This window comes from Cynara cardunculus, assembly GCF_001531365.2.
Source record: "Cynara cardunculus var. scolymus isolate 2C chromosome LG 5, CcrdV1, whole genome shotgun sequence".
NCBI classification, from domain to species: domain Eukaryota; kingdom Viridiplantae; phylum Streptophyta; class Magnoliopsida; order Asterales; family Asteraceae; genus Cynara; species Cynara cardunculus.
In genome coordinates this window covers 36,487,438-36,510,427 of record NC_037532.1, presented here as the reverse complement: position 1 = coordinate 36,510,427, position 22,990 = coordinate 36,487,438, and the positions used below count along the sequence as shown (strand labels likewise).

Below are 22,990 nucleotides of genomic sequence, written 5' to 3'. Positions count from 1 at the left end.
TCATAAATGATTAATTTATATATTATAAGATACATAAACAAGGAATTGTAACAAAATTAAATTAAAGAGATTGATAATTTAACCACATGCATGATTCTACAAAACCTGTTAGGAGAACGATCCATTTGGCCTATCGGGATTTCCATCGATCGGCTTCTCGAAACATCCGTTTTCCCGATCCGATGCGATCCGTCTTTCTTCTCAGCCCATAAAAACCGATCACGAAATTCATTCTAATACAAACAGTTAGCTACAACTAACATGAAACATAACTCCAAGAAAACCTATGACGGCAATTCGTATAATCCAATGTAATTTCGGCAAAACTTTGAAGACTGGTTGTTTTTTATGAAACTGACCGGAAATGACGATATTGTCCTTCATGATCAACGACTGATCCTCGGCCCATCTCAAAAGAATGAAGGGAATAATATAACCCGACACTCAAAAAGTCGCTAAAAATCGTCGTGTATGATTGACATTACGGGAATGCCCTTGCTGTTAAAGCTTGTACATAGGGCTTGTACCTCATCGCCTGCTTCAAAGTCCTGTTTACCGTTACCCTGCAATACGAAACGTAAGGTTAAAACTGCAATTTTCAATATAGAAACATGTTTTTATTTTAGTCAAAGTCGATAAAATGAACCGATAACAGAGTTGATTGCCAAAACAATCAAACCAAACTAACTCAGTAAGGTATCGGGATATGTGTCAGGGAAAAAGGTTAATCAAACAAGGAAACACAAAGCGAAGTACCGATAAATACTGGTACGGGAAGAAAAATTCACACACAAATCTCAGGGAAATCGGCCAAAATAGCCAATATCCTCAACCAAAATCACTTTTTAGCCGCTTTGCATCGAGTTCCCATTTTAGGCAAAGTTTACGCAAATGCATACACATTTGCATAAAAGCCTATTTTCAAATTTAAAGAAACGACAAAAATAGTCTTTTCGCAAATGGGGATCCTTTTTTCTTTTTCTAAAATCTGAAAATAGGCTTTATGCAAATGTGCAAGACATTTGCTAAAACTCCGGCTAAAATAGGAATTTGATTGATAAAAATGGCTAAAAAGTGAAGTTGGTTGGGGAGATTTGGCTATTTTGGTCCATTTCCCAAATCTCGAGAGAGGTAAAGGTCAGAGACAAGGTACGGAGACCTTGCCTCTAGGGCTGGCAATGGGAAGGGTAAACCCGTTACCCACTATGTTTCGACCGGTTGGATAAGGATATAGTAAAGGAAATTTTATCCATTTAACAACTAATATATCAACTGTTTATCCGACATTTTATTGAGTCAGGTATGGATAAACGATTTTTCGTTATCCATTTACACGTTACCCGTTAAAACATTTCTCGTTATCCACTGCCTCTGCCCCAAGGTATAGAGAGGCTGTTTCCGACGATTTCTATCCGGCTAAATACACCCCTACATATTGCTAAATGTGCCCCTATCTTTTCTAATGTTCTCCTCGCACACATCAAAATCAAAACTTAGTTTTTACATTTTAAACGCATGATTTGACTTGGTCCGACATAAATAGGGGTCCATATAGCAACACTCAGCAAGTACACAGAAAAAAGTATCAGGGACAGATGTCAGGAAAACAGGTTAATCAAACAAGGAAACACAAACAAATTCTGTACCGGAAGAAAAACTATCTTCAGAATTTGATCGGAGCATGTAATTTAGATGATAATATGGAGGATAATGCAAATGACGAAAAAACCAACTCATAAGATCGTAGTGACACATACCTCGAATCGGTACATCCCGTTGACTCCAGCGCCCAAGTCAAGGACTAACCCTCGTGCACGGACTTGAAGGACCTTTGCCGTTACCTTCATTCCAAGCTTGAGCTTTTTAGCGTCAATTGGACCGTCAACCCTAGATTTTTTAACTTTTAAACAATCTACAGCATCTGCTATGGTTTCAGTTGTACGTTTATCCTCCTCTTTGTCTTCATCAGAACTTGTATAGTCAGAAACAATATCCATTCTTTTTTCTGTTAGTAAGCGCGGTTTCGTCATTCTACCTTTTTTAGATGATAACGAGCCAGAAACAGAGGAAACAAAGTCAAGCTCATCTTTTTGGGTTTTTAAGGTTTTGGGCTTTTGAGAAGAATTTGATTTCGAAGCTCGTGGGGGTTTGCTGTTATTTTTAAGACTTGAGCTTAAATCATCTTCTTTTTCCTCATAAGCTCGTGGGAGTTTGCTGTTATTTTTAAGCTTTGAGCTTAAACCGGCTGTTTTTTCCTCCTCGTCACATTCCACAGCGCTGCGAATCAAGATAGGTGAGATTGAAGAATAAGATGACTTTGAGTTTGACCCAGTACTCGTATCTATGTCTGCCCGTAAATCTTTGACAACATGGTTTTCTTCTTGTTTCAGTGAATCGTTGGCAGGTGTGCAACTATCGGGATTTTGTTTTGAAAGGTCCAAAGATCCTTCAACCACATCAATCGTTTTACGTTTCTTGGGTTGAGGTAAAGTGGCTTTTAGAGAGAGTTTAATGTTACCACGGAGATCCTGCCCAATACACATTAAAGAAAGTTTTTGCCCGACTGATATAACGTCCGAAACTTTTGATACCTGAAAAATACATCAACGAGTAAAAAGACAAGTTTCATGCAAGTAAAATCATAAATAGATCCATGTTACTTCCCCCAGTCCAAAAATAAGTGTTCATATTTCTATTTTAGTTTGCCCCAAAATAAGCGTCCACTTGCAAAAGTAAGTGTTTACTTTCCAATTCTGTTATTAAGGGTAAGAGTGTCATTTAGTTAATTAAAAAGTCCAATAATCATACATTTCTAAAACTGTGAGACGTTTTCGTTGTGGGCAGAGTACATGCCCAAAATAAGTGACAACATTTCTATTACAATTTACCTCAAAGTAAATGTCCTCTTTCAAAATACTTTCCAAGTCTAGCCTTAATTGTAAGATGGAGAGATTCATTACTCCCTCTATCATTAAAAAGTAAAATTGTCATTTAGTTAATTAAATAGTCCAATAATTACACATCTCTAAAATTGTGTGCCTTTTTCATTGTCGACGTTTATTTTGGGAGGGAGTACTACATGCCAAGTGATTGGGGAGAAACACATAATTGTGTTCGTGGCCACCAAGTGATTGGGCAATAAGAAACAAAAACAATCAGGATGACACTAACCGGTTCATGTGACAATTCAGAAACGTGTAAGAGACCTTGTTGGCCACCATTAAACTCCACAAAAGCCCCATACTCTTTTATTGAACTCACAATTCCTTTGTAAACACCTCCTACTTCAATTGCTCGCCCGATTATTAAATCAACCTGAGAATTGTAGAAGCAAACAGGTGGGTCAGGGTCAGTATAATGAGAGGTTGATCCAGAAAGATTTCAAGCAGGGGCACAAAATAATTACCATAATATGTAATAAAACAAATCTTAATTATAAACTGTACGGTTTCATTGAAAATGGCATACAAGTGGTTTTTTGCACTCACTAACCACCACCCGCCTCTAAATAAAACACACCCTTCTCAAAGCCTTGCCCACTTTCATCTTTTAAATAGCTTCAAGCCTTCACTTACCTTAAATACTAATGGTGTACCTATGTGATGCAACAGCGTGAACTTGAGTATAGTGTAAAAACATGAGAAATTGTGTACAACATCATCTTTTTTCATATAAATATCAATAACATAAACCTGAATCCCTGACCAAACTAAAGGCTTCAATGGTAGTACATCATGCATGATAGTTTGTAATTCATAGTTTTATCAATTCTATGCTTAGAAAAGCAATACACAAGGCTTCAATGGTAGTATATATATATACACAGAGAGGCTGTGAGAATGAGGAGGCAGGAATAAGTACAAATTTTTGGAAGACAAATTTTGAAAAGCAAGAATTGAAAGACAAAAGCTGAATCACTTGTATGCCATGCTTCCCATGATGTAATTAAAAAAATTCTGCTTTTGTGCATAAAAAATAGTACTTTATGCTTTGAGGGTTGTTTTTAAGAGTTTTTACTCAAAATCATATTAATGTAATATAGATAGTTTATATTGTTGCATGAAAATGCCAATATGATCATATCTCATGGCAACAGTCGCAATGAGTAAAGTATACGTATGCTGAAGAGGTCAATGGGAGAGAATATATAAGAAATCAGTCATTTTATGCATTAAGGCTGAAAGAATGAAGTACCTTTTCTTGCACTTTTTCCATTACGGATTGATTCTTGGCAACTATAGTTAGTGTTCCATCACTCACAGACATCCGAGCACCTGGAGGGAGCATACATCAATTATTGATACAGAAAGCCATAGTCAATCTAGACAAGAGAGTTAAAAAATATCATGATGACTAGAAAAACTTTGAAATCATACAGAATTCATACAGCTTGAATACAAAAGAGTCATGCATGTACTTAGCAGCCCGAAGTGCTAGAAAGTCAAAAGAATAACTGAAAATGTAAGCAAATTGTAGTGTTATGTATTGACCAAAGAATTATTTCATTATTCACATATAAATGAGGAAGCATGTATGTTTTACTTTAAGGTCTGTACACACAATTGATCTTTAGTATATGATTATCATAGGAACCTGTGAGAATATGTGGAACCCCCAGATCAAACTCCAAAGAATTATTTCATTATTCACATATAAATGAGGAAGCATGTATGTTTTACTTTAAGGTCTATACACACAATTGATCTTTAGTATATGATTATCATAGGAACCTGTGAGAATATGTGGAACCCCCAGATCACACTCCAAAAGAGCCCTTGAGAAGAAGGGGGGGATTCCAACATATATACAAGAGAAATGGTTCAAGTCTAGCCAATGTGGGACTCCAACACTCCCCCTCCAACGAGGCTAGATAGACATTGATTGTCCCAGAGTGTCGAGAGGAGGCTAGCCAGAGTTTCCGGTCCCTAGAGTGGCAGACTTTGGCTCCGATACCATGTGAGAATATGTGGAACCCCAGATGACTCCAAAAGATCCCTTGAGGAGAAAGGGGAGGTTCCAACATATATATAGGAGAAATGGTCCAAGTCTAGCCAATGTGGGACTCTAACAGAATCCAAATATATATGCAACACCAAGTATTCTTAAAACTGTCACACGGTAAAAGTGTCTTTACTACAGAAGAGACATTAATTCCTACCCAGATAACTTGTATATCCTAAGAAGTAATTATTTGCATTGATATGTATATATATACACACACACACACATTCTGAAGCTAAAATATACCTGTCTCTTCTTCAATTTTCATCTTCAAGGCACCAAGTGGTCCAATCAAGCGGCGTAGGTCATCATTGCTATATTTTAAGGTAACTTCAAGACAGCATATTATTAGTTGATATGACAACTGAATGACTGATAAGAATTAAGCATGAGAGTAAGGATCCTACCTAATCGAGGAGAATTTCTTCCTTCCTGAGAACGTGCTGCATTTATTTCTTGCTCCATACGGTTGAGGATTTGCAGTCGACCTTTATATGCAGGTCCCAGTGACTCGCAAACGATGTCAAGAGGAATTCCAGCAGGTTTTATGTCTAACTGAATTGCTGTAATCCCATTTCGGGTTCCTGCAATTTTGAAATCCATGTCTCCAAGATGATCTTCAAGACCCTAAAGATGAACACAACATCGTTATTAAGAGGTCAAAAGGGTTTGTTCCGTCCCCAAATAGGTGTTCCCCTTGAGAATGGTACTCGAAGCAGGATAAATATGGTCTATTCAAATGTCACTTGGATTTTTGTAATTCAATATACGTCCTTCCTGATTTAACTATTATATATAGAAGAAATGCGAGCATGTTAAGTTCATGAGATAATTAGAAGGGACAAATGACAAGAGCTAATCATATTAAGGATTAATTATACACAATAAGGATCGCAAAACACATACAATATAGAGTACACAACAACATTTGCATTGAGACATTTAGGGCCTGTTTGTTAGAAGCTTAATGAGCTTAATGGAACTCACAGAACATGACTGCTTGGTAGTGGCTTAATGATATAGAAAGTGGCCTATTCAGTAAGCTTCTAGGGGAGCTTTATGCAAAAAGCCAAGTTTTTAGTCAAACATGCCCCTACAATTGAGAAATGGCTCCTTCCATCTATGAAAAAACCCTCCCAAACAAAAACCTTCCCAATCTATACCGACAGATTAATCATACAGACAGCTTTATCCACACAGGACTTAATGAAAAACCAACCAAACAGCCTCTAAAAGGCTACAGATTCGGCCAGAATGGAACATGGTATGATAAATGCTTACCAAAATATCAGTTAGTATACGATACTCGTTAACAGCGCCAGTTGATGAATCAACTTCAGTAACGAGGCCCACTGACAGACCCGCAACATGTTCTCGTAAAGGGATGCCAGCATCCATTAAAGCCATACTGCCTACATCAATAAAGCAAAAGAGGAAATCCCATCATGGCCCACTACATGATATATAGAAACAAAGTGAACATAGATCAGAATTACTTAAAACAGCAACTAAAATCGAAGACTGTAAAAGAATCATGCATGCTCATTCAAGTACCAGCCTAATATGGAATGACATTTTCAGACACTGGTGGAAAATGCAAGGAATGGAAACTTTATGACCAACACATCATAGAGCTAACTTCCCAAGCATTAGCGAATATTCTAAAAGACTTGGAGAAACGAATAACAAAGAATTTGATTATTATAGTGGGTCTGCGTACCTCCACAGACGGTTGCCATCGATGTCGAGCCATCGGAGCCCATGACTTCCGAATTAACACGGACAGCATATGGAAAGTCAAGTTCAGGAGGCAATACAGCAAGAAGAGCTTTCTCAGCAAGAGTGCCTACAAAAAGATTCAAAAGGCCCAGCAAGTTACAACATATCTTATGCTATTTGGTTCACTAACTTTCAGAAACATAGTGTCTTAAAGAGATCTGAAGCTGTTTAATATATAATGACTCACAAGAGATGCCTTAACATCCATCTCAAAATAATATAAGGACGTATTAAGACGAAAAGGAAGAAAATAACAGCCTGCATTCCATGGTTGCAAGAAGAATTTAATTTCGTTTTAACATGTTCTCTGGGTAATAATCAACCCAACGGGTGATAACAAAAAGGATTGATCTACATAATAACTAATGTGTAGGAGAAACACTCAACTTACCATGTCCAACTTCACGTCGGTTCAAGCCAGTGCGCTTCCCCACTTCATTAATACAGTAAGGTGGAAAACTGTAATGAAGCATAAATCGCTTGGTTGGAGGACCCACAATAGAATCCAAACGTTGAGCATCACCAGGTGCACCAAGGGTAACAGTACATAGAACCTGAACAAAAACATTAAATTTTATGCCCATAGATGACTTGCCAGATCCATATAGATGAGCATGCAAAGTTCAGGATCCAAATATGGCATTTGTTGATAATAACCTGTGTATCTCCACGTGAAAAGAGGGCTGATCCATGCAATCCAGGCAAGCTACCGGCTTCACAATACAGGGGCCTGACCTCATCAAGACGCCTTCCGTCAAGCCTAAACCCTTCATTAATGATTCTTTTGCGTACAACCTGATAAATTATTCTTTAAGACATCTCAACAGCCAAAGTACAAAATCATAGAAGTAAACCTAAAAATTTCTGAACAAAATACTGAAAGCAAGGCCATAAGAGACTTAACCCCTTCCATGAAACCATGATTTCCCTAAAAAAATCTGAATTCCAAAAGCAAAAAGTTGGAAGCTATATACATTCAAATATATCATGTTGGAAGCTATATTCATTCAAATATATCATGTCGTTTATCCCCAAAACAAAAGCAAGTGCATGCATATGGATCATGGATGTGATACAATTCTTAAAATCATTCCACACAGGAATGCAGAAAACCCACCCACCTCCCAGACATACACAGACTCGCAGAAACACTCAACACGTATCTACCACAAAGAGCCAAGGAGGAATTAGACAGATCACTAGTTTCCCTGATAAAAGATTATCTAGAAGGGAGCTTTAGAAATAGGAACTGTTAGACATCAATGGCACCTGCTTCCGGACAGTATCAACTGTCTTTGATAGAACTTTTAAGCTTTCTTCATCACCTTCTTCCTCTAGTACCACCCTCACATCTTGTGCAATCTTATCCAAGGCCTCTCCACGTTCAAACTGCATGCAGTCGAAAGAAAATTTAATTAGAAAAAGTATAGATGCTTGACAGAGAATATCCAAACATTCATACAAAAAGATATCATACTATATCAATTTTGGCCATAAATTAAAGCCAGGTCAACTAGGTTTGCATATGGGAGGAGTTGCATCTGAATAATGAATAGGATGAAAGTGACACTTTGGAAACCAGCATATGGCCCAGAAGTAATTTGAGGGTGTGGCAAAAGTGATTAAGAGACTCAAATGACAAATGACCACTTAACACTTCCAATGCATTAAATTAAAAAAAAAACACAATATTGTACGAAAATACTCCCCCGATCCTTTCTTCAAGAGCACTTATAATTGTCCTTTTAATGAAAATGCTTCAAAATATGATGGAGGTTGTATATTAGCCACTTCAACATATGATCTCATTTGACTTAATGCACTTACAAAGATAACAATATTATGATTTGCCTTTCAGCAGCTTTATTAGCTTGCACTCTTTTGTTAGTTGCACTTATAGTTGGTAATGTTTTGCTTTGAATTCTTCACTTTAGCAATATTATTTTTGGAACCAGTGCTACACAAGTAAATTGTCCATATACCTTTCCATAGGCAGGATCTGTAAAAACAGCTTCAATGGGCGCTTCAGACAAACTGCGGATCTTGTCTATTGTTCTTTCTGACACCAAGGACAATTTATATTCCTTCTTCTGTTTTCCTGCTTTGGTAGCAAGTCTCAGCTGAGGCTCGATGAATTTAACTGCCTGAACAATCAAAGCCTCTTCATTTACACTCTGACAAGTACTTGCTGATTCTCTGGAAATAACAGCCAGGCTTTATGACATACCTCAGGATGAGCAAATCTAAATGCTGCTTCAAGGTCCCTTTCAGAAATCTCATGTGCTTGGACATCTAACATCAACGTCTTATCTTTTGTGCAGGCATATACAAGGTTGAGATCACTTAGATTAAGCTGTGTCAAATCCACCAATAAAAAATTAGACATAGCACATTGTGTAGTAAGCAATACAGTCAACGAGGCCAGGCAATCCACTCCATGATATAATAAGAGTAACAGTAAGTCTCATCATCCATGCAAATATAAAACTGTATATAAGAAACACATAAATTTTAAGTCAGCTAGATGTTCCTAAATAAGTTAGGCGAGATACAAGTAAAGGCTAATGAACTTCGGGATATAGGATTAGAACTTTGACTGATCCCTAGGGTCCAAAAAGCATATATGCCAGATCTCCTATTATTGTTGATACTCGCACAATCATATGCAACAGTTATGATAGTTGAATGGGACTATGACATCCCTCGCACTTGTTTTAAGGTCGAACTACAAAAAAAAAAGGCTACATACATGTATGAATAGATTGATAGATGGTTTGTGGATGCCAAAGCCCAAAAGAAAGAAAAAGATGGTTCCTGTCATATCAACAAACTCTTACATGAAATGCTGCACTCTTAATATTACAAAAGGTTCCAAAAGAATACCTAATCTTTTCAGAGAAATTGCAGAATGATATGTTAAGAGTTACTTTGTAAATTACTCCCTCTAAAACATAAGTCCCAAAATTCAACCAAAATAATAAGTTGCAGAGTGAAATGAAAGTGAAAAAACCAGGGAAACACAGCAAGGGGAAGGTTCCCGAGCGGGTAGAGAGAGAGAGAGTGGAGCACAAGAAGAAGAGAGGAGAAAAAAAGATTACTACCTCATCCATGCTTGGATTTACAACAAGATGCCCGTCGATCCTCCCTACACGTACCATTCCAATGGGACCACCCCATGGTATATCTGATAACATAAGAGCAGCAGAAGTGGCATTAGCTGCCATTACATCTGGATCCTGCTTCCCATCAGCAGAAAGCACACTAGCCATCACCTATAGAAACCCACCAACCTTGACAGAGAGTACAACCAAATGCTACAAAGAGGGAGAGAACTGAAAAAGGAATGTTGAACAAGCTTTTATATCACACATACCTGGACCTCATGGTAAAATCCGGCTGGAAAAAGTGGCCGTATAGGCCGATCAATTAGACGCCCACAAAGAAGTTCTCGTTCTTTTGGAGCACCCTCCCTTCGCATATATGTGCCTGGAATTTGTCCTTGAGCAAAATGTTTCTCTTGATAATCGACCTGACCCCATGACATCATCAGAAAATCCAAATGGAAGACTCATAATGATAGATGGCAGTCACAATCTTTCTCAACACAAACATGCAAGAGAGACCTGTATACCCTCAGGGGTATCGGTCTTATTTTTCATAGTTCTGAATTTTTAGATTAATACCAAGACCTACCATAATAATTTACACTGCTGCCACCTCAACTCAAGGATAGACCAATAACATTACAACTCGCACATGAGCATGTCACAAACTACACAGATTCTTCTTCCTGGTAAGATTGATAACTCTCAAGTATATCTTGAGCTAAATTTAAACACTGATCTTGATTCATCAATTCCAAGACTTTGGAAACAGCCATAAAATCAAAACTCGCGTTGCCTCACTCTATCTGTATGATCAACCATCCTATATGATATATTCCTCTATCATTAATCAATAATCTTTTGCCAGCACATGAACTGATAAATTCTTCGTACTTTAATTGCAAATAGAAGGTCAAAATTTCTAACTCTTAGTGTATGATTCAAGTAGACCAACAAGCTGAAACAGAACATAACAAATAATACTATAGCATATATAGAGAGGGATCAAGCGATTTGAGGTCCTATCAACAGTGAGTAGCATTTCAAGTGGTTTATACATATCCATGCACACACGTGTGTGTGTGTAACATTATCACCTACGAAGGTTGCAATTCTATAGGAAAATCCAACCTAAAATAATGAAGCTGTTTCTTCTCCTTGCTTCTGTATTTGTTTATTGTTTTGTTGTGTACTAATCAATGTTGAATTTCCCCAAACCAAACAAATTCTTCATATATAGTTCAAAATGTGACCAAAAAAGAAAATGTTATAGCTTCATAGTGCAGGACGTACGTACAGTAAGAGGCAAGAAATCGCGGACACCGTCGCCTTTAGCTGAGCAAACTGTGGAGAGCACTTTAGTGTCCTCCATGCCTAATACAACCGCACCATTGGCGAACCGCGCGATCTTCCCCGTTTCTAACGCAATTAGGCGTGATCCAATTTCGAATTCTTCTTTGAAGGTTTCAAGGACTTTAGTTCTGGAAACCGGAATTTCAGAATCCGCCGGCGAAGTCGAAGTCGACGTAGTAAAGCTGCGGCGGGCGGTGGTAATGGTACGATTGTAGCATAATCTTCGCAATCGGACGCCATATAGTAGAGAAGAAATGAGCTGGTTTTTTCTGGTTATCGCCATCGAAGCCATGGCGAGAGTGAAGCTTCCAGAATAGAGGTTTACTGATAGAGGGTTTAGGGTTTAACAAAATGGGGGATATGCCACCTGCTATTGCTACCATTTTTAAAACAAAAAACATTAAATCATTTTATTATACTTTTTTTTTAGTTTTTAAAATATAGTAACCGATTTTTTTTTCTCTCCTAAAAATTTCATTAAGAGATAGCCTAATTTCATTAGGAGATAGCCTTTAAATTGTTAAGAAGTAAAAAAATCTATTTCTTAATGGTTCTAAAATCATATAAATGATTTTGCATCTTGCGTCTCCCTTAACCATTCAAGAGCCTAAACAATTACCAAACAATTATATTTCACTTTGCACTACATGGGAACCTCTTTATCATTCTATATCAAATCATTCAACAACTACTAAACAGCACCTAAATATGTTAAAATCATAACAAAATTGATAAATTAAAATAAAGTATGTGTTATTTTTATATTTTGTAGTAGAGATTTTTTGCTAACAGCTACGTTCAAACATAAATTTTAGCGCATCTTTAACAGGTATATTGTTTTTTCTTCGTTATTCCAAATTTGGATATTTCTCCATTCTCTCCTTTTTTTTTTCTCTGTTGTAAAAAAAAGTTTAACGTAACTATTGGAACAATTTTTTTCTAAATCTCCAGAATTTCTAAAACAACACAGATGTTGTAGATGCTCAAAGGTTTTCATTGCTCCAACAATGCTAAATTAGAAACTTTAGAGTTTTTTTTCCCCACCAAATATACTAAAATAGAAAAAATAAATATGAGAGATAAAGTCGAAATATTTAAATTTTGAGAAAATATTAAAATCTAAATTCAAAAAAGATTCACTTCTTATTGATTCAAAGTCTGCCTCTTAATGGAACTATTAAGAGTTAAACAAACAACCATTTAGTCAAGCCTCATGTTGTCTTAATATACAAATATACATTAAACACAAAGACAAAATACCTATAGAAGCGAAGACAACTGAAGATTAAGATATGAGTGGTTAACAAGTTAAAAAATAAGAACCGGTTAAGAAAATCTAGCAACGAACAGGTTAAAAAACCTGTTATTTTTAAGCCAATTACAGGATCTGTCAGATTTTTAACTTTTTCTTTTACGTTACCACATATTGACGTCCGTTTGTTCAGTTTTAATTTATAATTTTGTGATTTTAGGGGGTGTATGAAATTGCTTATAAAAACAATTTATTGACTTACTCTGGTGTGACACCAGTAATAAGCACTTTTGAATGTTTGGATAAACAGCTTATAGCCTTATACCATTGCCAAACCAGTAATAATAAGTTTTTGAAAAAGTTTAACCATTCTATCATATAATAATTTGATAAAAGACTTTTTTTTGTAGAAAAAGATAAGTTGTTTCAAATAAGCAATCCCAAACACCCCCTTATTAGACGATCTAGTAAGTCATTTGAACTCGTTTACCTTAAGCTTGATAGGCGACCTCAAACACACACCAAGGGGCCATTTACCTAAATGCTTACCCGATAAGTGCTTAACGTTACGAGTCTAACATTATAATTTATTTTATTGGGTAAGATTGTAGTACGTCAAAACGTATCCTATGTAACAATTTACCTGGTAAGCACTTGCCCGGGTAAGAGTCGTTACCCTCACTTACCGAGTAAAACTCTCCATTCTTATCATCGCTCTTACCGGGTAAGATTCTTGACTCTTGCCACGTTCATCCGGTGAGGAAAATTACCCGGTAAATACTTACCAGGTAAGCGTTTAGTAAACGGCCCCTAAAACTCGTTTAAGTTAACATGTCAAGCTCCATAACACTAATGTTTCCAAACCGAACTCGAATAACCTGCAAATCAACTCGGTTAGGTAAGATGTATGCAAAACTGACATTTACTTTAGAGAGCAGAACAGTTGTTTCCGTAAAGGCACCTGACCGCAATATAACACCCATGCAAAATGGTGTGCATATGACAACATGAGCCTTATAACTTATCTTTTGAGTTGCAAAATTTTTGATCAAAACCAAAAGATCCAACTAGTGATGATAACTTGATCCATCACTTTTTATCCTAATATTCATAGGTTTCGGGCTACTTTTCACAACCCGGGGATCGGGAATTGGGTCGTCAAAGCCTCGACTCTCTTTTGCAGATCCGAAATTTGGTCTGTGTAACCGAAATCCGAAGCAGCTACAAACTTCATGAAATCTTGGAGCTTTGACCCAGAGACGGCCTGTTTGACCTCACGTGTCAGCTGCACCCCTTCGTGAATGAAATCCGCGATATAAACGAATTCCTTTTCGGTGAAACCACGAGTTGTCATGGCCGGTGAGCCGATGCGAATGCCGCCGGGCACAAGTGCACTTTTGTCACCTATGACAATCAAATCAAAACGATACGAGTATGAGAATACTTTGGAATTCCAAGCCCTATTGGCTCCGTGTTTTTTCTAACCAAGGGCAAATTTGGAAAGTAAAGTAAACCAAATCAGACAAACCCAGTATATCCCATAAGAAAGTAGTGTTTGGGAAGGGTAAAATGTACGCATACCTTTACCCCTTTCTCAAAAGAGATAAGAAGATGGTTTCCGAGAAGAGACCTCCAACAAAAGAATTGGAAAGTAAAGTGCTTCCTCCATTCAAAAATAAGTGTCCACATTTCTATTTTAGTTTGCCCCAAAATAAGTTTCCACGTCAAAATAACAAGTGTCTATTTTCCCATTTTGCCCCTCTATTATGTGATGAGAAAATTTCTCTATTATTATTGGTAGAAGTGTCCATTAGTCAATTAAAAAGGATAATAATTACACATTCCTAAAACTGTGTGGCATTTTCATTGTGGCTATCTATTTTGAGATGGACAAAGTACACCAAATTAAACAAATCAGACAAACCCAATATATCCCATCTATGGGCCAGTTCTATTAGGAACCTAAAATTGATTAGAAACCAGAGAACCACCCACGACGCGACACATGGCATATTCATCAGGAATATGGACGTGTTATTCATTAGAAATGTTGTAACGCATTCATCATGATGAATATTCATCCCGAAGTGGGACACATGGCACATTGTGGACGGTTCCCGATTCCTGATTAATTTTAGGAACTTCCCTCTCCCACCTGGGGTTAGGATTTGGGAGGGGTAAAGATGTACGTAGACCTCAATACCTTACCCCTTGTCTCAAGACACAAAGAGACGATTTCCAAAAATACCTCTTAGCAGCAAATTTTGAGAGTAAACATAAAAAATAGACCTAAATTATACCTGGTACCGAGTTCTTGTTCAATGTGATAGAAGCCATGTCAAGAATTTTCTCAACCCTAGCACCATCAAGACCCTGCATCAAAAGAGACCAAAAGCCGCTAAATTTTCAAAAAAGCTACCGGGTAACCAATCACTTGGTCTTGGTCAATCAAGGTGTGTTTGGTACTGGACAAAACAAAACAAGAATCACTGGTCCACGTTTGAAACAACGTTTATGTGGAGCAAACAAGAGCATAATGGAACAAAGCATGTTCCACCCCCACCCCATAGAACAAAGCATGTTCCACCCCCACCCCATGGAACAAGGCGGAAAAAGCCTATATTTTACCAATATAGCATCAAAGTAAAACCTAATTCTTTTCTAAAACATCAAATACGTCTCCATCTTTCCATTTTATCCATTCTTAAAATTTTATTTATTGTATTTTATTCTCTTTAAACTTTCATTTTACCGTTCTCAAAATATTATTTTTATCAGTTCCTATATTTTGGCAAATTTATGTAATTTATTAAATATTAATAACAAAAAAATAATATAGAAGTATAAAATAAAAATTGGAAAATACATGAACTTCATATTTTGGTGTCATTTTAACTGTCTTCACGAAAAATTTCAAATGATATATTTTATTACAAAAAATATTTCTTTTATTATAATTTAATGAATTACATAAACTAATCAAAATATAGAAAAAGTTATAAACAACTTATTAGGGGTAAATTAGCCATTTTACCAGTCCGGTCCTGTCTTATAAATGCTGAACAATTATTCTGTCATGTGTTGTTTTGTCCTGTCTGGATACCAAACACACCCTCCAAGTCGAACCACATTTCAAAAAGCTACTGGGCTTGGGTGGACCACTAAACCGTTATCCAAGTGAACCAATTGAACCATGGGATCGAGTCAACCAGTTTTAAGCAGGTCTTTGGGAGCATGATTGTATGGTTTTTAACCACTAAGATGTTAACGTGTTATTAAGTACGGAAATACTCACCAATGGCCTGAGATCCACAAGAACCAAATGGTTATCACTCCCTCCTGAAACCAGTGTGTATCCTAGCTCCATCAATCGTTTAGCCAGAGCTCGACAATTTGAAACCACCTGCAAGAATGCTATGTTAGACACGTTCAGAAAATTGCATTTTTTTTCTCTCTTTATTTTGGTAACAATAGGCATCCGGGCCAACTTGTTTGCACCTTGATTAATGGAGCCCTGAAGATAATAGCTTGGGAAATCCTTAGTGACCCCAAGGAGACTCGAACACACACCAAAGGTTAGAACTAATGGTGTAAACAATTCGAGCTTTTAACAAGCTACTCGAGTTCAAGCTCATTTATCTCAAGCTCGAGCATAATAATTGTCGAGCTCGAGTCGATCTCGAACACAAAATAAAACTTGTTTAACTTAACAAACTGAGCTTCATAACACAAATGTTCGACTCAGCTCGTTCAAAAACTCGATTGAAATTTTCGAGTCAAATCCTTTCGAGCTAAGATGCTCACATGTCATAAATCATACAATAAAAATATAAAAATCATCGATCACGAGTTCGAGCCCATAACCGAGCATTGAGCCTGCCAGCCTGGTATTATTTTTTCAAGCTGAGCTCGAATAACCTACTACTCAACTTTACTCGTTTAGACCCCTAGTCAAAAGGTTGCATCTTGTGATGCTAACAAAATGCGATGAAAAAAACCTGGTTTTGGTAAGCTTTAAATTCAGGAGACTGAGCATGCTTCAGGCAAACTGCAAGTCCTCCTATTGTATGGTTATGTGGACCACCCTGTTAAGATATAAATATTTCAAAAAATATACAAAAAAGATCAAAGAATGATGGCCAAAAAGTTGGAACAAAAGGAAAGGCATGGAATCGGGAATTAACCTGCAACCCTGGGAAAACAGCATTATTGATGGCAGATTCTAATTCAAGGCCCAAAACAGGATCTTTCTTGAAGAATATCATGCCGCCTCTAGGTCCTCTGAGAGACTGGAAAGAGAATCTCATCAGATTGTAGAATCTCATTTTAGGCTATGTTTAGCAAAGTAGCTTATAAACAAGTCATGTTTCATACTCCCTCCGTCCTAAAATAAGTGTACATATTTATATTTTAGTTTGTCCCAAAATAAGGGGTTGTTTACCTAAATGCTTACCCGATAAGTGTTTATCGATATGAGTTAACACTATAATTTATTTTGATGTGTAAGATTTTAGTACATCAAAATGTATCGAATGCAACAACTTACCTGGTAAGTGCTTACCTGGTAAGAGTCGTCATCTTCACTTACCCGGTAAGACTTTTCATCCTTCTCATCGCTATTGCCCAGTAAGATTTTTTACCCTTGTCATGTTCATCCGATGAGAAAATTCATCAGGTAAGCACTTACCAAGTAAGCATTTAATAAACGGCCCCTAAGTGTTTACTTTCAGAAGCAAGTGTCTACTTTCAAATTCTACCCTTAATTATGAAAGAAAAATTTATTACTCTCTATTATCAACAGTAAAATGTCATTTATATAATTTAAAAGTGTAATAATTACATACTTCTAAAATTGCGTGTCTTTTTCATTGTGGACATTTATTTTGGGACGGAGCACGTAAAAACAAGTTAGAGCATCTCCAACAGATTCTTTAAAATAATGAAAATGGAGTTTTAGTTTTCTATTTTGCTCCAACATATACTCTACATTGTTCTCTAAAATAGAGAAAACATAAGAAAACTCAGAGTTTTGAGAATTCTCTAAAACGTGATGTGAGGAAAGAGAAATGGGTTTTTTATTCATTCCCACCAATGAGATTGAATCATTATATAAAAAAAATTAATAAGCGTATTGAAATGATAAAATTATAGAATATTTTTTTAATAATATAATTAATGTTGAAATATCTAAAATAGAGAATCTGTAGGAGTAGAATGTAATCTTTTTAGAGATAATTTTTAATTATCTATTTTAGAGAAATTATAATAATATCTGTTGGAGATGCTCTTCATAAGTTAGATGACAATATAAAATGACAGAAAAAACATGTTGAAAATTAATTCGAGAAAATACAAGGGACAGGTATACTTAAAAAAATTATAAAAAGTGAACATTGCTTATTAAGTAGCTTTTCAAGTAGCTGGCTTATAAGCTAGGTTAAGGTTAAACAAACGAGGCATTTTCAATAAGCTAAAAAAATAAGCCAGCTTATTGTTGCCAAACGAGGCTTTAAGAGAAGGATAATGGTATGCTACATGATATTATTGTCTAACGATGTTGCTTGACAAAAAGAAAGGTGTACTTAATCCTGTCAATAGCATTATATAATTAAAACTACCTTTTTTATTCGCTTGAATAATAATATTACCTTGTGTGTTGTGGTTGTCACAATATCACAATATTCAAAAGGATTGCCAACCACAGAAGCAGCAACAAGTCCACTAATATGAGCCATATCCATCATGAGAAAAGCACCAACAGCATCTGCAATCTTTTGAAGTGCAACCATCATATGTCATTAGCAGTCGAGCAGAGGGAAAAAGTTGGGCATTTTGGTCAATTTTGAAGTATCAAGTGACATCCAAAAGGGAATCGAAAAGTTATACCTTTCTCATACGAGGATAGTCAAAATCTCGGGGATAAGCACTAGCACCAGCAATTATAAGTTTTGGACGAAATAAGTTAGCAGTTTTCTCTAGCATATCATAATCAACTAGGCCTGTAAAGAACCAAAGGGTGAACATTTATATCAGCCATATTAACATATATATATAGATAGATAGATAGAGAGAGAGAGAGACTCAGGTTCCCGGGAGAACAAAAAAAATGGAAAACTAAGGAACACCCTAATAACCATTCATTTGTCTATTAAGCACATGTGCATTAAAGTAAGTAAAAATGTTTCCTGGTGCATAGAGTTTCTATGCATGTGTGGCTTTTATGCACATGTGCATACCTGAAAATTTACTTTTATACACATTGTCCTTCATTTTTTATCGTTGTCGTGACCACAGGGCTTTCATGGCTGAGATCATTAGTTTGCACATGTGCATACCAGACAATGGTTATTAGGGTGTTCCTCAATTTTCCATTTCTTTGTGGTTTTCCACATGAAACCCAACCCTATATATACACCACCTTTTTTGTAGGGAAAGAAAGATAGACCTTAGTACCTGTAGATTCATCAAGACGATAAGGCATAGATTCAAAATATATGGATGTTCCTGAAACCCGTCGCTTGGGAGTCATGAATCCATGAGACAAGTGTCCACCATGCGGTAAGTCCAGTCCCTGAATCAAATAAAGGTAACATTTAGGGGACGTTTACCAACAAAAATTTGGGTAAACGCTAACGAGGCAAGAGTTCGGTCTGGGTAAGTGCAGGCTGAAAATGGTTGTTTACCAAGTATTTCGTATTGAGTGCTTAAGATATAAACAATTTGATTAAGCACTCTCTGACTCGGCCAGTGACATATTGGTGGCTGACTTGGTCAGCGCCTCAGTCAGTCAGAAGTGTAGGTAAACATCATCATATCTTACCAAGTAAGAAACACTCAGCACTAAATAAACATTCCCTAAAATGCACATTAATGCAATCTAACATAGCCAATTTGAATTCCTCAAAACAGAAGCTAATATACAAACTCACCATTATGCGGTCATGAGGACTAAGAATAGCCGTATAAACCTCAAAATTAGCAGGTGAACCAGATAATGGTTGAACATTAACGCCCCACTTCTTTTCATCCAAGTGAAATGCAGCCAAAGCCCTCTTTTGACAAAGAGTTTCCAGTTCATCAATGTGCTCGTTTCCACCGTAGTATCTGCAAACATATAGCAAAAACAATATGAAAATTAGATCAACAAAGTTATCAGCTACCATTGGCGTATACAGAGCATATTCCACCTTTTGCCAGGAAGTCCTTCAGAATATTTGTTGGTAAGGCAAGAACCAACTGCTTCCATAACAGCTCGGGACGTGAAGTTCTCTGACGCAATAAGCTCCAAGCTTCTAAACTGACGTTGCTTCTCATTGCCTATTATTGCACTAACTTCAGGATCAACATCACTCAGTTCATGATCTACAAAGCCGCTTCCATCACCTATGGAAGTAAAACATTTCCTGTGACTACAAATTTCTTATAGTAAATCACAGTTTTGGTCCCTGAACTTCATTCATTATATAAAAAGGCATGTGATTTGCACTTTGTCATGGTATTGGTCCCTGGACCAACCGGCGAGGGATCATTGTTCAAGACTGATTGCGTACAACTTTTTATCTTTTGCAAACATTTATCATCAACTGTAAAGACAATACCACCAAAAAGAAAGGGTTGGGGAGATAGCAAATTGCTAACTATCACAGACTCAATCTGGTATTAAAGAACTTAAACACAACTGCTTCCTCCTCTAAGGGATATAACCATATACCCACTTACTGCTAGATATAGATAGATACTCTCCATAAACATTGATATCTTTGAAAATACAGAAACATAGAGGAAAGTTCAAATGAGAACCATAAATGTTTTGAAACCCCGAAACCAACTATTTCATGTGTTATTCATGATGAATAACCCTATTATTCATCATGAATATCATTCATGATATCATCATGTATTTTCATTATGAATAACTCTCATCAAGAATATCTATCACAACATTCAACATGAATGGTTGGTTCTCAAGTTCTCAAAATATTTACGGTTCTCATTTGAATCTGCCCCTACAAACATTTTCCAGCAAACTCTCACACTTGTTATCATTCATAACATGCTCTATCAATAGATGGCATAGATTACGTTAGTGTCATACTAAAAGGTGTAAGAATCTCCAACTAGTTTACCTCCTCCTTTAGGAACTGGGACGGAAACATAAGAGCTCGGTGGCTTCCCGGTAATTAAGCTACCTTCAATTTGAGATGATCTACATGGCCTAAGTGATCCAAGATTCACCTGACGTAGAAATCCACCAACACCATGTCCTTTTGGAAGGAACGTAGATTCCTTAATCCATACAGGCTGTTGAAGTGAACCCATGATAGCTCCAGTGCAAGTATGCATACTGCTCAACACAAATCCATAACAAATCACAACATTAGAAGGATTAACTAGATTCAAATAACTATATAGCATCCTAAAGCATATGTAGAATGGAATAAATAGAAATACCCATTACCAATCTATACAATATTATGGCCCTATCGATCTAATGACACAAAATGCAGAAGTGTAAACCACATCCTACATGTTCATATGATTGCAAATCCTAAAATCCTAATCTAATTATATTTCACCACACCCTTTATCCAATCTCCAACTGCAGAAACACTAGCAGATTAGATTATCAAAATTAAGCAACAATAAATTTCAAATTAGAAGCTTCAAAAATAAGCAAATTCAACAAAAAGAACAAGTAAAGCCTCCAAATCCAATACTAACATCTCATTCCCCTACACAATTACACAAATTCTTAGAATCCCATTTACAAATAAAGAAGTATAGACACGATTTCATTCTAATGCTAATATACAGAGGCATAATCATGTTACAGAAGAACACCAGTACGTACCGTTGGAGCAAACAAACAAACAAATAAAGCAAGCATTTCTACAGAAATTATAGCCAGAAAAACGCAAAAACCCCAAAGATTGCTTCAATTATAATTCAGAGAAGTGTATTCATACAAGGCATATATGTACGCATGTATACATACATGTTATCGAATCGATATTCACTTTGATAAAACGACCGGACTCCATCTCGACATATGAATAATCCTAGTTTTCAAGGATTCATGAATTAAAAGAAAATGATGCGCACAGACTCCGATTCTTATCTGCCTATTGTCATTGAAATGAAAATTTGATGAACTTGATTAATAGTGAAATAACAGATAATACACGTCTCATTTGTTGCCAAAAAACCACAGAAACCATTCAAAGCCTTTTTTACAGCACCACGACTGAATTTGCATCCCTTTTAGAAACACCAACGAAACCACAAACTTTAAAATTGGTTAAGATAAGACACGAACCTGAGAATGAAACAACCGACGCCGGAGATCGGAGCTGCGGGTGGCGAGAGTGATAGGGCAGCAACAGGGATGGAAATCGGCCTAGGGTTTTAGAACGATTAATGGTGGTAAATAGAGCTTGTTTTTATAAGGTGGGAGTGTAACGCAACATTTTATTCCAGTGTTTTCCACATAATTTGAGACAAAGATTCAAAAAATTTGCATCCTTTTACGTTAAAAATAAATAAATAAATAAATATATATATATATATATATATATAGAGGGTGGTTCAAATACTAACTCATTTTTTTGTGTTAACTCTACTAACCAACATCAACCAATCACATTCTTTCTTTACTTTATGTTCAAATGTAACTTATAAATTGAATACAATTGTCATTTTGTAATTTGACCTTTATGTAACTCCCTAATAATTATTTGGGAGTTACAAATCTTTTAAGATCCCTCTAATTGATCATGAGATAATTCCGATGTTCAAAGGTTGTTTGTGTTTATGATTTAGCATCACAAATATAAAACATAATAAATATATCAATCGATGTTTGTATAGTGTTGTAACAATAAATATGTTCATTCACAAATATATCGATTGTTTCATAATATAAAGCATTCATTATAATTAATTAAAACCATAATCTTCTTCCAAACAAATATCTAAATCATAATAAATGAACATTCATCATTTTCATAAATTTATCAATTGATTGTTTGTACAGTTTTGTAACAATAACATGGTTTATGTTTGAAACCTCCTCTCTCTCTCTCTCTCTCTCTCTCTCTCTATATATATATATAGGGGTTGGTTCAAATGTTAACCAAGATTATTGTGTTAACTTTGTTAACCAATCTTGGACATTTGATTCTTATAATAAACGGTTGTGATTAATCATGATAAAAAATTAATTTTTTAAATTTAAAATTTCAAAAAACATATGTGAACAAAGGGGAAAAAAGTATTTAGGTAATTTTTTTATGTAACTCACATATCATTAATTGAGAGTTACAAAATCAAAAAATCTCATTATTTTTGTTAATGTAAGAACCATGTGAACACACACACACAAACATATGAACCATTGTGTCAAATACGAACAAAAATTGATATATATATATATATATATATATATGAACTTGGACTGCATAGCATTTGTAAACACAATATGAACATAATAAGAATAGCTGCT

At 36.0% G+C, this 22,990-nt stretch overlaps 2 protein-coding genes across 5 annotated transcripts; both read right to left on the bottom strand.

Annotated features, from left to right (window-relative positions):
• Window positions 1–36: 36 nt before the first annotated feature.
• On the bottom strand, window positions 37–11,553 carry LOC112513405 (polyribonucleotide nucleotidyltransferase 2, mitochondrial). Of its 4 annotated transcripts, none has more exons than XM_025119655.1 (16): window positions 11,182–11,553; window positions 10,154–10,309; window positions 9,882–10,052; window positions 9,008–9,133; window positions 8,763–8,924; window positions 8,050–8,169; window positions 7,438–7,575; window positions 7,172–7,334; window positions 6,722–6,847; window positions 6,283–6,413; window positions 5,409–5,628; window positions 5,248–5,331; window positions 4,195–4,274; window positions 3,172–3,315; window positions 1,758–2,591; window positions 37–563 (listed from the first exon to the last, which is right to left on the bottom strand). In XM_025119655.1, exons 1-16 carry the CDS (start codon window positions 11,527–11,529, stop codon window positions 456–458), a joined length of 3,111 nt encoding a protein of 1,036 aa, XP_024975423.1. In that variant the 5' UTR covers window positions 11,530–11,553; the 3' UTR covers window positions 37–455. The 4 variants fall into 4 exon arrangements, with proteins under 4 accessions (XP_024975423.1, XP_024975424.1, XP_024975426.1 ...); XM_025119656.1 differs by having other exon boundaries at window positions 299–563; window positions 11,178–11,265; XM_025119658.1 differs by lacking the exon at window positions 11,182–11,553 and having other exon boundaries at window positions 299–563; window positions 9,882–9,964; window positions 10,154–10,243.
• A 1,887-nt stretch (window positions 11,554–13,440) lies between these two features.
• On the bottom strand, window positions 13,441–21,952 carry LOC112512414 (serine hydroxymethyltransferase 3, chloroplastic). Its single transcript, XM_025118357.1, has 12 exons — window positions 21,806–21,952; window positions 20,616–20,833; window positions 19,677–19,872; window positions 19,419–19,593; window positions 18,943–19,060; window positions 18,376–18,488; window positions 18,138–18,260; window positions 16,674–16,778; window positions 16,488–16,574; window positions 15,785–15,892; window positions 14,790–14,862; window positions 13,441–13,893 (listed from the first exon to the last, which is right to left on the bottom strand). The coding sequence occupies exons 2-12, from the start codon at window positions 20,830–20,832 to the stop codon at window positions 13,619–13,621; spliced, it is 1,590 nt and encodes a 529-aa protein (XP_024974125.1). The 5' UTR covers window position 20,833; window positions 21,806–21,952; the 3' UTR covers window positions 13,441–13,618.
• Between the last annotated feature and the right edge of the window lie 1,038 nt (window positions 21,953–22,990).